This window comes from Acanthaster planci, linkage group LG04, assembly GCF_054643075.1.
Source record: "Acanthaster planci isolate LZ-2023a linkage group LG04, COTS_SCS, whole genome shotgun sequence".
Lineage (NCBI taxonomy): Eukaryota > Metazoa > Echinodermata > Asteroidea > Valvatida > Acanthasteridae > Acanthaster > Acanthaster planci.
In genome coordinates, this window is record NC_141780.1 from 5,143,464 (window position 1) to 5,159,142 (window position 15,679).

General features: G+C 40.2%; 2 protein-coding genes and 1 long non-coding RNA gene across 5 annotated transcripts; 1 reads left to right on the forward strand and 2 right to left on the reverse strand.

Annotated features, from left to right (window-relative positions):
- Positions 1 to 16: 16 nt before the first annotated feature.
- Positions 17 to 2,281, forward strand: LOC147799321 (uncharacterized). Of its 2 annotated transcripts, none has more exons than XR_015425046.1 (4): positions 17 to 335; positions 922 to 1,068; positions 1,902 to 1,985; positions 2,155 to 2,281. It is a non-coding gene; the product is annotated as an uncharacterized LOC147799321 (long non-coding RNA). The 2 variants fall into 2 exon arrangements; XR_015425045.1 differs by having other exon boundaries at positions 927 to 1,068.
- LOC110974231 (myosin-VIIa-like) lies at positions 2,125 to 12,731 on the reverse strand. 2 transcript variants are annotated; one of them, XM_022225724.2, is made up of 9 exons: positions 12,444 to 12,731; positions 11,416 to 11,680; positions 10,555 to 10,669; positions 9,251 to 9,322; positions 7,268 to 7,566; positions 6,107 to 6,229; positions 5,817 to 5,900; positions 5,183 to 5,308; positions 2,125 to 4,091 (listed from the first exon to the last, which is right to left on the reverse strand). In XM_022225724.2, exons 1-9 carry the CDS (start codon positions 12,593 to 12,595, stop codon positions 3,996 to 3,998), a joined length of 1,332 nt encoding a protein of 443 aa, XP_022081416.2. In that variant the 5' UTR covers positions 12,596 to 12,731; the 3' UTR covers positions 2,125 to 3,995. The 2 variants fall into 2 exon arrangements, with proteins under 2 accessions (XP_022081416.2, XP_022081415.2); XM_022225723.2 differs by having other exon boundaries at positions 9,227 to 9,322.
- Positions 12,732 to 13,170: 439 nt separating this feature from the next.
- Positions 13,171 to 15,608, reverse strand: LOC147799322 (uncharacterized). The gene is made up of 2 exons (XM_087135936.1): positions 15,468 to 15,608; positions 13,171 to 14,212 (listed from the first exon to the last, which is right to left on the reverse strand). The coding sequence occupies exon 2, from the start codon at positions 14,105 to 14,107 to the stop codon at positions 13,490 to 13,492; it is 618 nt and encodes a 205-aa protein (XP_086992062.1). The 5' UTR covers positions 14,108 to 14,212; positions 15,468 to 15,608; the 3' UTR covers positions 13,171 to 13,489.
- Between the last annotated feature and the right edge of the window lie 71 nt (positions 15,609 to 15,679).

Consider the following 15,679-nt stretch of genomic DNA (forward strand, 5'->3'; position numbering starts at 1 on the left):
CCGATCCCCAACGTGACTGATAAGATTAAGAATAAACTTTTCGGCAGTGACTGATAATTTGTTAGTGTTTGTTGCGGTCTTAGTTTAGGTAGTCGCAGAAAAGCCAAAAATTCTTTGAAGACATACTGTTGCGATTTATGTGAACAAAAAGTAACTTGAAACTTAAGCAGTTTTTTACAGTTTGTCGACCTTTCTGTGGCACTAAAAAACTGGATGCGCTGATTACCGTTCAGCTGCCCAATTTTGGGGAATTCCATTTCTAGTGACAGTGTTCGAATTGAAGTGGTGCTAGGCCTACGCATAGACCAAAGGACTATGATAATTTAAGGATTCAGGTGTGTGATGTTGGTGTATTTTGCCTGGTTTAAAGTAAATTGCCACAACACACAAAACACTCAAGCCTGGACATATCAAAGAAGTATAATTTTATGGAGAGGTTTCCACTGACTGGCAGCCTAATTTATTAATAGAAATTAAGTGGGATTTAGGCCTATGGGAATTCCCAGTAAGCCTATCGCAGGTGCGGTGATTCCGACGGACTTGCATTGACTTGTGAGGTTAAAAAATTTTATTATGAGAGGTTGTAGCTGATCAGCATTCATCAGATATGAAACAAATAATTATGTTTTCAATCAGCATTCTTTTCAATTCATACGCTACAGCCATATGTGTACAATTTGACTTCATATTTTACTCAAATCTAAATTCAAAATCAAATCCAGCCTAGAACACTTTAATTAATGTAACTGGTTTTTAGAAAGAGCTGATATTTTCCTTTTCACCCAAACTATGTATATCCTACAAAAAATCACACCTTTTGTAGTATTTTGTATTGAAATTCATTTGCATCCACTTCACATTTTGCAGTAATGATTCATTATCTAGCTCCTTGTTCATGTTTGGATTTGTTGGTTTTGCCAGAGTAGCCTGCACTGAGCATCTATCGCCATGAGACTAGTCATTATTGATCACAGAGACTACTCTCTGTTTGGGGAGGAGATCTGCCCCAACTCGTACACGTTCTTTGACAGGCACAGGTCAACATTTGAATGCACGGTAGAGGATCAGGTGAGAAGATCGTCAAGGATCAGACCGAGACCTCAAATTAAAGATGCAAAACAAAATCGATTCAACTTGTTTCTTATCCTTAACCCCAGAAAATCTCGAAAGTTACCAAAAGCAAAGATTAAGGCCTGGAAATTCACTGGCCTAGTTTAAAAATCTCAATTAAAATATGAAAACAAAAAATATTTCAGCATTTGTACAAGAAAGTCAAACGTAATGAATTGAAATTGGAAGCATAAGACTATGTAAGATAAACTCATATTTTCTTTTTTGAAGCTGAACATATCTGAAATGAATTTAAATATACCAGTATAAACATGTATAATTATCACCCAGCCAGTCCTCTTTCCCAAGAGTCATTTAATATTCTGTATTTTTCAGGGTTATTCATTTACTTTTCAGCTTTCTAACGGGTTAGTTTCTAACAGGTGTGTGAACTAATCTCAGACTCTTTCAGCATTTCATGAGTGGGGAACTTCTGCATGTACTTTATTTTAACAAACATTTCATAACTTTGACATTATTTTGATGTTTATTTACATATTTCCTTCTATTAATTTCTTGGTTTTAATAACTATCATTGAATTTTATTGTTCTTTAAATTCACATTTGTGAATTTTTGCTTCTTTTTGTTCCATTCTAAAGATTAATTTCTCATGCCAGCTTTATATCTTCTTGTCATCATTGGATGCATTGATTGTTTTTAACTAAAATTCCAAGTGTAAATTTGAATGCTTTCCGCTTTCAAATCAGTAAATCAATCAATCTGTAAAGAGATAATGTAAATTTCACACTTGTTTGATCACGGTTTGTCACTTGGATTACTTTTATTTCAGGAACACCTCTGTTGGAGGCGGTACCTTGTGTCCTTCAAAGCACACTGTATAGACAACGGCCTCATAGCTCACCCTGCAGAAAAGGTGGGTGTTGTCTGAAAAAAAAGTTGTTCTTAGCATGTGAATCAATGCTTAATTGGAATCATCACAAGACGCGATCTTGTATAATATGCTTCAGTTCTCTCTCTTCTACACAAAAAATACACTTTGGTGTTTCATAGTATGACTGTTGAGCATTCTTTATTCTTCAAAGGGCTCTGTCTACAGGAGTGTGGTTCTTGAGGGATTTAACTACCTTGACTTGCAAATTTTGAATTGTAAGTTGTAGCAACATATATTCAGCTTTTTTTACTTGGAGCCTTTTCTTTTTTATCATTTTAGCACCATGTTTTTGGATTTTTTATGTTATTTCTATTCATTTATCCCATTTCCACGGACGAATAACTTTGGTTTGTACTTCCTTTCAGCCCCAAGAATATGGATCTAATAGTTAGTTAGAAATTGTATCCCTCCAGTAGCAACTGGCTAGGCCACGACGAACATTCTGCTTCCACTTGACCAGTCCACTTTTGTATCCATCATTTTGAGCACATGTTCATTAGCTAAAATGCGATGCAAACAACAGTAGACCAGTCACTTGGGACCGGTATGTGAGTGGCCACCACGCATTTTCATGTCTCCCACCAGGTAGGTCACACTGAGGAACATATTCTGGGCCCCAGCCGCGACTAAATTGATGAAAGTTTCTGAATTAGTATCGGTTGCATGACACTGTGTGTACACCTTCCCTGATATCTGATTAGTCAAGCTCAGAAGTACTTGTATATACAAACCATGGAACACAGTGCCTTTTTGTTGCCAAGTTAGAGGTCTTATGAACAAAAATTCACCTGTCTCTGACTCTGTATCTAAGTATAATACTGAGTAAGTATTTGGAGTACTGGGTTACAAGATAAGCATAGCCTCTACGGCTCTGAATAAGTAAATTTTGCTGGTATAAATTTTTCACTTATGCAACTGCTAAAGAAGAGCATTATTAAAATACACACTTTATAGATAAAAGGCATGTGCTCAATAAATAGTCGTGGCTATTTACAGCCGAAATGGGACTTCTTAACAGAAGATGAAGTGTCAACTTTTTAAAGTTCACTTCAATCAGTACATCTACCTCCTCCAAAAAAACATTTTCTCAAAGAACAAATTTTACGCCAAATCTCAAACTTGCCCAGGTTTTCCGGGATGATTCCCTGAAACACCTCTATCCTCTATAGTTTCTAGACCCTTCAAAATTGTACAGTCTGAACTGGAACCCTGTAACAAATCAATTCTGTCAGCTGCAATCTGATATCTTCTCAACCTTCAAGAAAGTACAGACTACAGTTTTAGTATGCCCTGCTAAACAGTAAAATACACAATGCACAGAAATTTTATCCGTTATTTTCAACAGTTTACAAAATGATACACTTGGCAAATCAAAAAGCAGAGTACACGTGAAGTGTAAGCATTTAAGTATTACAAAAGTATTTTATCACTGGCAATTTTTTTACTGACTTTTCAAGAGTTGCTCCAATACTGAATTTGATACAAAATCTGTGAAAAATAATACATGTAGAATAAAAACTTCCGATTTATACAAATGATTGTCACTGTTTTCAACGTTCTGATAAAATACTTTCTGCCTAAGAGTTGTTTGTGCCAATGGACTGACTGCCGTTATCCCAAAATCAAGCATTTGGGAATAGAAGTACCACACTGATAAATGGGGTAAGACTGTGAGTTGTTCTAGCATCATTCATCGTGTCTTGTGGAAACAATATAAAATTTACAGAAGGGATATAGTTAACAATTATTGACCACGATGACGTGGGATATGATTTTTTAACAATCCGGGGGGTGGGGGACTCCCCAAGGGAGTTCAAAACAACTGGGCTTAGCAAATTTTTTTTTTGTGCGGTACAATTTTCTGTGCTAAAGCAAATATATTACACAGCTGCTCTTTAAAATTGGTTCCAGTATGACATGAAAGCTTGGCACAAAAACTAGGCCCTTTTCACCAGTACAAATAAAGCAAACTATGTGCTCCCTTCCACTGTATTATAACAGTTTAGCTTTTGTGGAGTTTTGGCCCGACGCTGGCCTCTTCTGCTTGTAGCGCACGTAGGAGGTCAAGAGGTCATCCATCTTATAGCCCTGGAAGGAAACAGATGCCAGCCAGTAAAACTTGAAGTCAACTACCTTTTTCATTCAATGAGGAATTCAGCCAAAGCTTATGGCTCCCAAATACAAATGTAATTTATCATTTGGACACTTTGTGACATATTGATGATAATTTTTTTCCACAATCTGCAACTGAGAAATATGACAACACTGCAAGATAAATAGAGTTTGAAAATGTCTCAGAATGCAAACTTTAAGAGGTAAATACCTACTGGTCAAGGGGGGATTTCTTAAACAATGTAATGCTTCTCATTTTCTTTTAACCATATCCTGCCAGGGAGCCTGTTTTGGGGTACCTTGGGTTTGTATGCATAGCCGGGGTGCCCGAAATCGGACAAAAGAGCTTGGGCCTTGTAACAAAAGACCATACTTTTTTTCAGTAGTCAATAGCGGAGGAAATCTGTCATTGTTTTGAAAAATATACTACTGCTTGTGGCATTCACCACTGGGGACAAAAGCACTCCAGCACTCCAGAGATGAGCGATACAACACCGCTGCACGCTAATCTAGCCTGTATTGAAAAGACGCCAGAAGCGCACTGTGCCAGCTTCGGGAACAAAAGAAACCTATGTAACACCACACAATCTGGGCTCTTTTTACAAGGTGGCAGGCCTGGCTGCAATAATCTGGCATCAATAGATTTTGTCCGTCGGATTAGAGTAGACACCAGACAAACACTCCATGGGGTTTAGCCGTTCAGGAAAAAAGAAAACTGAAGATATTGAAAAATCGCCCATATGTAGGCAGTGCATTTTTAAAAGCACCCCGCAGGAAATGGTTTAGAAACTAAACCTGCTAAGAATTACGCATTGCGAAAGAAGCAATAAATATGTATGTGGGAATTAATGAAGAGTAAGTGTGTTTCAGTCAAGAGCACCAGTTGCATTCCAGTGCTTTTTCAAACGTGCAAGTGAAAATACAAGGTAAAATGTTTCCCACAACTAGAACAAAATACACAAATAGGGTTGTCCATGAGTGCAGACCTACTATTACATTCCACCAATGTTCCAATGCAACCCTAGAGACACTTTCACACAGAGTAATGAATTCCTTAACAAACTCACCAGCTTGGTTTTGAAGTGGAGTTTCATGACTCCTTTGCTCTCGTTACCGACAGTTAAGAAGAAGTCACTCTGCTCTGATCCGGACCAGCCCTGGATCTCACTGTACAGAAAGGTCTTCTGGACCTCCTGAAAAATGGTACACAACGAATAGTTAGTTTTGCAAAATGAACTCTATTGGCTCAAAGGTTTCTTGATACTTCAAAAGAGGACACTGCAATCCCAGAAGTACCCTGTGGTGGGTACATTTGCAAAGGGTATGTCTCCAATTTTGACTGGCCACTGTGACTGGGGGATGGGTACCTCCAGTAAGTCAAGCCCTGATGCTTTTGACATCTGGAAATTCAGCATACTGACAATTTCCAGATTTGACCAGCGTTAGGGCTTCTCAAGCTAAGGGATGGGTCATTTTGACATCTGGAAATTCAGCATACTGAGAATTCCAGATTTGACCAGCGTTGGGGCTTCTCAAGCTAGGGGATGGGTCATGTGGGGGGAGGTAGTGATGGACATTTCACTGGAGAGGGGAAAGACGGGTCAATTTTGATACCTCCATCTTTGTGGTCCTGTAGTCCTCAAAGGGTAGCAACAAAAATCTTTTAGCTGATAATTTTATGAGAAACAAATGCAGACTCACTTTGGTCTGTTGATCGATGATGAGAACGCCCTGCTTGTTGATCGCCAGAAGTACATTCTCCGTGTTTTCAGACCCTGTTACTTTCTGTAAAGAGAAATGGCAATAAAATGTTCAAGAAATTTCACTCTCTACAGAACAAAACAAAGAGTGATGGGAGCCACATGTGTCTCTAGGATGTCTCATTTAGTCTGATCCCCTGCTCATCAGAACCCAGACTCTATTAAATCTGATATCAATAATGCTACCCTGACCAACTTTGAGAAAATCTGGTTGCTGAAATGAACACTTACGGCTACTTCAAAGAACGACGAGCCGAACGTGGGCCAGCGGTACATTATCTTCAGAAAGGCCACCTTGGCCGCATCCTTGGTCATGCTGGTAATCCATGGCTGGTTGTAAGTGGAAATGATGGCCTGGAGCAAGACCAAAAACCATTGCAGGTCAACCCTTCAAGCAATGAACTCACTTTTGAAATACCCCCCTTTTCTGTCAGGGTTTCAGACATTACATACATTAGGTATACATGCAACCGCACCCTCAAAATTATACCAGAGCACATGATCTCAGGGGTGTAAAGGCTGATGTAATCTTGATGTGAAATTGAACACAAACATGAATGTGAAATCACAGACAGCGCAAAATACTGCATATTCACAAAGCTTTACAACTTTGGCAAATTTGGCTAGAACGCTTTGTGGCATCAAAGTGGTGTTTGTGTTTGCCCTCTGCACTGCATACAAGACACTCTGAAATCTGAAAGCAATTAGGTACATTTAAGAGGCTCAAATGAATTCTGCTTAAATCATCCAAATTCCTGTGTATGCTTACTTCTGCACTGGCCGCAATGACAGTTAACAGGTGTTTACCCCTTGTTTACCTCCACATATGGGGAAGCCAGGCGGTTTACATTTATAATTCTTACATGGAAACTGACGCAACTCTGCTCGTGAAATCCCCAAACAGAAACCTATGTTTAACTGGCTCTAATTAATTCTGCTTAAATCATGAACTGTCTACAGAGATGTTTCGTTCAAGGATGCACCATGGAGAGCAATCTATTCAGGAAGAAATGTTGGCTCTGGAAACAATCATCGGTGAGAAAAGGTCTTGATGTTTCAAACAATGAGCTCTGTTCATTTTCAGGGAGTTACAGAAGATTACTAAGTAGAACAAACTGTTTGAAACGTTAAGACCTTTGCACTTCTCCCAAAAGACAAGCCTTCCATAGTGCACCCGTGAGCAATACCTCTCTGTACACTTCTTCCCTATGCAAAGCTTTGATCAACACTGATCAATTGTCTCTTGAAACAATTATATCAGCCACCATATCAGTTGGTTTGGTACACTTATGAAAATAGCAAATGATAAATGTGACGGAGCACAAAATGTCTATTATCTGAAAACACCTAATGTTTTATATTTTACGAGAAAAACTGAGAACCAGAACTCACTCTTTTCCAGTCGTCTACGGATCTACTCCTCAGCAAGTCCTTGGGCAGGAAGTCGGCCAGCCTCTTGGCTACGTTCTGCAGCTCTGCCTTGTCACTGCCGTAGCGGGCCCGGAATTGTAGTGCAGCCAGCTTGGCGGCATCCTCCTGGTGTGGGCAGTGGTGGTAGCCACGTAGGAACTTCGACAGCTCCTGGTGGTAGTGGAAGATGGTGTCAGCCTGGGAGTCCTCCCCGGGCACCACATCCGTCCAAATCTTGCGCAGGAAGAACATCTGGTAGGCAAGCACAGGCATGTCGTTCTCTGCAGGGGCAGGAGACAAAGGAATTGATGCTGAGATGAGATGATGCAAGAAATCCAATACTATTATGGAATGCGCGCCTAATAGTCTCTTGCCGGTTTCTCACAATCTCCAGTTGATTTTGTACGATCACCCTTCCATTCAATTGCACTCGTATATAGTCATATTTTAACAAATCCTACTTCCAAAATGTACTTCCGAAGTGTCTGTCCATGAAAAAGTCTAATAACAATTCTGTCTTCATGTTGTTTTCCAAACAACTACACCATACCCCTTTCAAGTGTAACATGAAAATGCAGCTTCCACATTGAACATGACGTGCCTTCCTTTTCTATGATTCACCTCTTCTTTCTACCCTTGTGTTGCCTTGTATCCCTCACCAAGGAGGCCATTGAAAGGCCTTATGTTGGGTGAATGTGTTAAAACTTTTGTACACCAGCATTTCTCACGCATTTACTGGTTTCTGACATTCAAATTCAATAACAGATTCATCTATGACTTATAAATAGATAACATTTTTCTAGAATTTTTCGTCCAAATGGAGGTAAAGACTTGTTTTGTTGGTTTAAGTCACATCATCCAATAGCAAATTGCCTGAGTGAACGTCCACAAATCCAAAACTTGAACATCCCTTTTGATTTTTGTCTTACTGACCCTCCTGTACAAGTAAAAGCATTGTATGTGCTTTTCAAGCTTTTGCTTAATCATCACGGCATTACACCAGCCAACATTATAAATTATGGACTCTGTAAGAGTGCTGTAGATATTGATGGCACTGTATGGCCGAAGCGACATCCCAAGAAACTGGTTGAATCCAGGAGCAACACATCCTTGGGTGATGTCTGTGCCCACTAGCCACTAGAAGCCAGTGTGGCCTCCACGAGCATATAACAACCACATTTTTGGACAAAGGCTTAAGCACACATAGCATGCATGCGCTAACAATTTTGGTGCAGAATTTTGAAAAGGGTGGGCGCGGTTGATTTTTCACCTGAATGTGTACAGAAACGAACTCGGCATGCATGCTTAAGAGGTTCAGCTTCAGCTATTATTCCCAAACCAGGTGCACAAATTTGCCTTCAAAATCAAACAGCAAGTTGCTGAGGTTTTAAGTTCTCCTTGGTGCATTTGCATATTTGCTTGTGAATGTGGGTGCATGGCAACAATGACGAAAAAAGCTCTATAATAACAGTAATTATTTTTGACATTTTCACCGTTGATGAGGACATAATCCAGGGCATAAAATTCATACTCTTTGATTTTCTATTCGTGATGTCCTAAGATAAACTAAAATGTACAAGTTCTACTTCTGGTTTTAGCTTTTTTTTGCATCTACCTCACTAAATGTGCCCCTTGCACAGGTGTAGGCCAATTAGCTCTGACTATGCTCTATGCGCAGGGTGAGTTTCATCCACTTTCAGACGTGCACTTCAGCTTACGACGCTCTTGCTTGTGTAGCACTAATGCTGATTCTTGGCAACGAAATCACAAGGAACAGTTTTAAAAATGTGCTGTGTACAACTGCTATTCCTATTCAGTTCCCAAGTCAATCACAAAACTGTGATTTTACTACTGCCTGTTAAAAAAAAAAAAAAAGCAAAATGCAAGATAGAAGTCAGGGCATACAACTACGAGAAAAGCAAGCAGAGCTTGAGCGCCTACCCTCACTTCTAGCGGATTTGATACCTTCCTGTTCCCAGTCGATTTGTCGCCGCAGGGCATCAAAGAAGAAGTCACTCTCCTCATGCAGAGCAACAACTGAAAGGAGAATAAGATTTCCAGAAATGTGAAACACTGAACATACCACGACACTATACTTCACTAAAAATGATTTTAACAAATGATGAAACACTTCATCCCATTTAGAACTTGAAACTAGAAGGTTTTTGTTAGTTTCAACAACTGTTTGCAAACAGACGCTGTGACTGAACTTCCTTGGACCAAAACAAAAGGAATTAAGTCCAAATTTGTCAAATACTTAAGACAGGGTAGCCAGTCCTATTGGCCGAGAGCTTGTCACATGACCGGTATTAAACATCTGATAAAGTATCAGCAGGCTGAGCCCCACCTCACACAGCACGTGCCATGTGCATGCCAATCTCCTCAGAAGAAAACAATTTATGACTGTTTGTGAGAGAAACATACCATGACTTGGCTATAAAGGTTTTTCACATGACGTAACATAACGGGCAAATGCATTTCAGGAAGCGCACCATTGTCTAATTTGTGTACTTCTATTGGCAGTTTCATGTATGCCAGAATGTTGACAGACTTCGAAGGTATGCGCATTTCCACGTACATCTGTGTAAATTGAACGCTGACCATCGAAAATCATGTGACCGAAAATTTTCCACAGGGGTGTTTGAAAGAAAAATAAAATTATTGGACAAATTGTTGGGTATTTATTATTTTTTAAAATTTGTTGGACTTCATGATTCCAAAGGTATTCATGAATGGAGTAAATATGTCCTTGGCCGCTCAGTTCATTTAAGACTGGTAAAGCACACATTTATTCCATAAGTACAATTGCCAGGTGAATTTTTCTTTGTCTGCTGGATCAACATGTTACATTATCCAGGAATTATGCAATTCAAAATAATACTTATAATAAGTAATTATCCAATCCACAAATCTCTGCAAGATGTAAGAATTTGAAACAATTGATGAAATATGATTTCATCAAGAAAAGGCCTCAGGAACTGGCAAAGGCCTTAGGTCCAACCTTCTAGGGACCTCTGATCAAATTCTGTCAATGTGTGCCTGCAATTTGTTCACCTCCCGCCGTCGTTCGTCAGTTCAAAAATCTGGTCATGCTGGTCCACTTTTTCTTGGATGCATTTTGCATATTGACACTTTGGAAAACCATTTGCATGCAGATGGTTTTACCCAAACAACCTCCTTGGACCTTATCCCTATTCAATCCAGTCATGCTGAAACAAGTTTTCTTGGACTTTCTCAGGTGACAAAGGATTCAAGTGACTTTTCCATACCCTTAGAGGACATTATCAAGAAGAGACCGAATCCCTTGTTGGATGTAAGCCCCAGTCGATTCGCAATGCTCTTACACAGGTCAGCAACCGTCATGGTGGATGAAACTTGGAAGGACTGTGCAAGAGAAAAGTAGCAACATATTAACAAGCTTTAGAAAATTCAAGTCAAACACTAGCTAAACCTCAACTAATTATAGGAGTAAAGAAAATTTTGAATTAACTTCAATTAGGTATGTCCTGGTTGTGAATGGGCTAATCAGTTTAAGTTGAGATATGGAAATGTAAAACTTGTTTACACTTTAGAGAGTCACACCCGGCCTCCAGATTCCAAACAAAAAACGTTTTCAGGGATTTTCCAAGATAAATGAATGTACAGCTCACAAGGTGTTGAGGTCCCGGAAGAGTTACAGTAAAACATTATGAGCATCTAGAGTGCAGGATTTTGTAGGAATCGGGATGGTTCAGAGCAAGGAGATAGGGTAAGAAAAAACATAAATAATGTGCAAAAGTTAATTCCTGTTTTCGATGGAAATCTTCTACAGTACAAACTCCATCCTTGCTAAAGGCAACGAAATGCACCATGCAATGGTGAAAAACTATATACTGTTGGCAGAGAACACAAACTTGAAAGGGCCAAGGCTGGTGTTTATCCAGTGCACTGCAGAGTGATACAACGAAAATGCATTTAAGTGCATTAAGCAGGGTTCTCATTTCATCAGCTGTCCCATTCAGCATGCTTTTTATTTCAGATGTGTTGCATTCTGTTGCGTTCAGCAAGGTTCTTATTTCACATGTGTTGCATTCTGTTGTGTAAATGTAGAGCTGTCAAGGGGAGTTTTTGTGTGTGAGTGTTGCCTTTACCGCGTTGGACTTGTCATCAGGCAGGAAGATGAAATGGAAGATCTGGGTGTAGTGGTGCTGTATGGTCTCCACCTCCACCCAGTGGGGTGGGTACTTGCGCTGCTGCGGCAGCCCGCTGACCATCTGCAGCCGCCTCTGGCAGTCCTCCGCCAGCTTGTGCTGGGCCCAGCGCAGGAACTTGGTCAGTTCAGGCCTGAGGGTGTCGCTGCTGGGGAAGAGGCCTGTGGCCAGCCACATCAGCTCCCAACCACGCTCCTCACTAACACTTGATAAAAAAAAAAGGAAAGGTAACAGGAAACTTGACTTTGTCCCCCCATGTGGGGTAAACCAAGGAACACTTGTTCATGAGCATGGAGCACAAAGCATCCACAACCAGTTTTCATCAAATGTGAATCACCTTTGCCGGCGAGCAAGCCCATCAGCAATGGTATTTAAATGCATAAAATACCCAGTCTAATTGCAAGGAGACATGCATGGGCTCGGACTTTGACTATTTTCTGTCACTATCCTGCATTTATTTTTTAACTATAACAAATTCCTACGAAACTGTTCTAAGAGATTAAAATTTGCACTCGTATAATTACATCGTGAAATTAAAATGTGAAACTCAGATGGAACTCAAAACCACAATTTCCTGTTTGTAAAAGAAAAGGCTATGTCATTCAACCATTGAGCTTGACAGGGCTTGCCTACATGGGTGTCACAAAGGGGAGGAAGGAGGGGCTCAACCCCCCCCCAAATAAAATGAAAAAAGGAAAACAAAAATGGACAAAAGAGAGAAGAATGGGGATGAAAATCTCCCAATTTGCTTGAAAAAAAAAGAAAAGAAGAAAGAGGAAACTGCCTCAATTCCACTGTAAAGTTACTCAGTTCATTCCTGACTACTCCCCTCCCCCCATCCCCGAAAATCTTCGTCACTGGAAAAAAGTGTTTTCGTCCCACCGAAAAAAATCCTGGCAAATCCCACGTATGCCTGACTGATTTTGATCAGATTTGCTGAAACTTTGCTTTGTATCACAGTGGCTTACTTGAGAATATTGTTGGTCAACTGCTTGATAATTTGGCAATATATCTCATCCCTGAGTTCCTCATATCTCATAGCATCGCTGAAGATCTTATCTGTCATGAGAGTTCCTTGAAGGTTTGCCTTCTTGGTAGGGTAGTCGCCCATGTACTTCATGATTGGTGTGACCAGTTAAGGAAAGCTGACTAAAAGCAAAATGCACACAGGGGCATAAACACAACCCGAGAATACCATAAAGATGAAAGTGACATTTGAAAAAGAACCAATAGTAGATGGGTCATGGATAAAATAACCGCCAGTTAAAAGCACAACTGAAAAGACAAGATATTTTGCAGTTTCCTTGCAACTGATGTAAGAATTAAACTCCCTTGAACAGCCTGTCCTTGTGCACCATCAACTTCAATTTACTGCTCTGAGTATGTGCCAACTTGCCGTTGTACAATCTGCCCTTTGGTTCCTGCCCTAGCAGACCTCCCCAAGACACTTCAACATTTGCCGCATAAAATAACCCTTATTTCTACACGGCAAAGACCTTCATAATCCGACACATTATACACAAACCAGATCCCATGCATTCCAAGAAGGGCCTCAGTAAAAGCAGTTGTAACACGAGCAGGTAATGCCTCCTCCATCATCTGGTGCACCTTTACTACCCATTCCATTTTGAGTGTCTGCTCAAAGAGCTGTTGCATCCTTTGATGCACTCCATATGGAGGATCCTGAAAGAAATTACAGTCTGAAGCAAGGGTCGGTGGGTGTTTCAATCTCACAGCGTTCTTGTATCTAGCATGGTTTTATAATATACAGTAACCCGAGGAAAAGGGTCTTCGACACTGTAGTGCCCTGTACTGCATGCATGTCTATCCCCAGGACCCCTCCGCCAAATGAAAACTTGAAAAGTGCAAAAAAAAAGTTGCAGTTTATTTGCTTCGGTTCCCCTTCAAAAATGTGTGAAACCCTTGTCCCCCTCGAGAGGTCAACCTCATTCCAGTCTGCATCCACTCCACTCACAAGTTCAACCAAGCAAACCACAAGAAATTTCATTTCACTTCATGCTTCTACGTACACAAATTTTTGGAAAATGAAACGATTCACGTCAGTGTGGACTCTTTCCATCAAACAAGCAATCCTACAACCATCTTGAGAAAGGATATCTTTGAAAGCAGAGCATGCTCGACCAGACAGCTGCTGGTTCCCGGAGAGATGCTGGAGCAACGGCTTCTGAATTGGTTCAGTGGTGTGCTGCCAAATCATTCCTCCACCCGAGCCTGATTTTGCGATGACCGTGGGTCGTTTGGCAGGCTTGATACTGAAGTTCATCATGGCGAAGCGCTCCAACGTGTAGGGTCCCTTATGGCTCCTCGAGGGCAGGGAGTGGTACCCCTTGTCGTCTGGTGACTTGGAGCGGTTGGCCTTGCGGATCTGGCCTGGGGAACGCAAGCCATTGCGGGTCGGAGAGAAGGAGCGTTCTTCACGACTGATTTGTGCCTTCGATGAGCGAACAGCTTTCCGCGTTGGGGATGGTGAGCGGGCCCTCCTGCGATCGGGTGAAGGAGAGCGAGGAGTCCCCCTCCGGTTGGGTGACATGGCACGGGTTGGTTTTTGGTTTGATGATGGGGACCTAGCACCCTGGTGCCCCGACTTCCTAGACACTCTTTCATGTGGCATCTTCTTGTAGGAGCACACCTACCAGGAGTTCCAAATTAGTTGGAAAGTACAGCACCAGTTCAGTTCTATTCCTGCTGGCCAAATTTCTTATAATTTTTGTTCACTCTGAAAAAAAATAAACAAAAATATAAGAAATAAAATTAAACAGGAGACAATTTAAAAATTCTCTTTAACAAGAAACATTGAAGAACTTCAGTTATTAAAACTGCATCCAATACTGGAAAACAGATTTCTGTGAGCCTGTCAGTTGCAAAAACATGCCAGTAATTGAATAATTTTAATCCTAGTGAAAAATTTGGTCAATTCATACACAAATCTTAAAGGTTCACACTTCTGTTTCAAGGTACAGTATTCTACAAAGGATATTGCAGGTAGTTTAAAAATTCAGAGTATGTGTTCAACTCTAAGAAAACATGGCAAGTCCCATCAACCACCAACATCTGTAAGTGTACAAATATTTAGGAGGATTAAAGAAGTTTGTAGATAACATTCTGTGCGCCCTGTGAGAAGCAGAAATACTGAATGCAAATCATTTCAACATAACAATGTATCCAGAGGCGAGTTTTCATAGATTAAGCCACTGTCTAAGCAAGCGAAACTCTTTAAATGTGCACATTTAAGAAAGGGGAAATAGTCACTGGATCCCAACAGTTTGATTTTTTTCTGAGAAACCAGTAAATCGCGTTGAAGTTTCACTAAATATTTTTCTGGCCCTTTTTATAACATTGATTCAGTTTGGCAACAGTGCAAGCGGATATTTATCTTAGAAAAGAAATTAGACTTTCTATCCTGAAGGGGGCTGTCTGGAATAAAACTGTTATTCCCCAAAGACTTTTAGACCACTTACAACAAATTTGCTACCAATTACTCAAAAAAAGGCAAAACCCTTGTGTTAAAAGGAACACACAATTTTAACAGATTGATACATTTAATGGCATCATCATTAAGTGAAAAAGAAAAATGGCTAAAACAGTTGAAGCAAAAGTGTCACATGATTAAATAACCAATTCTGACAAACTGCAAACTGACATATTACACACATTTTAGACGAAAAGGGTCTCATGGCAAACCAAACACTCACAAGCTACAGAACTAGAACAAATTCATGAGAAATCATTTCCTTTGAAGATAGAATAACCAATGCTTTTAACTTGGAACTGTTTTCATTAGATTTTCATTTTAATGTTCGCTAAAAATTCACATATACTCTTCCAAAGTTCCAGGCAAAACACACTGACAAAGACATGTATATCCATACAAGTCCAAGTCTTTTACAACTAAGGACAGAGAATAGGAATGTGAACATTCTGTTAAATGATAGATTATTAAAAGTTCATAGAAAGATACATTTCTGACTTACTTCAGTCCTGGTGTGTGGGTTCAGGCTTCTCGGTACAGTTCACTCTCTCATCAGAACAAAATTATGTAAATCTGTACTCCAAACACACCCTACACATATATAACGGTGTTCTGCTACACAGCACTTTAAAACCATCCAAACACACACGTTGGCAAACTGCCGGAAGCACAGGTGAACTTTTTAGGGTGAACTATCACCACCCAGTCTTTGGT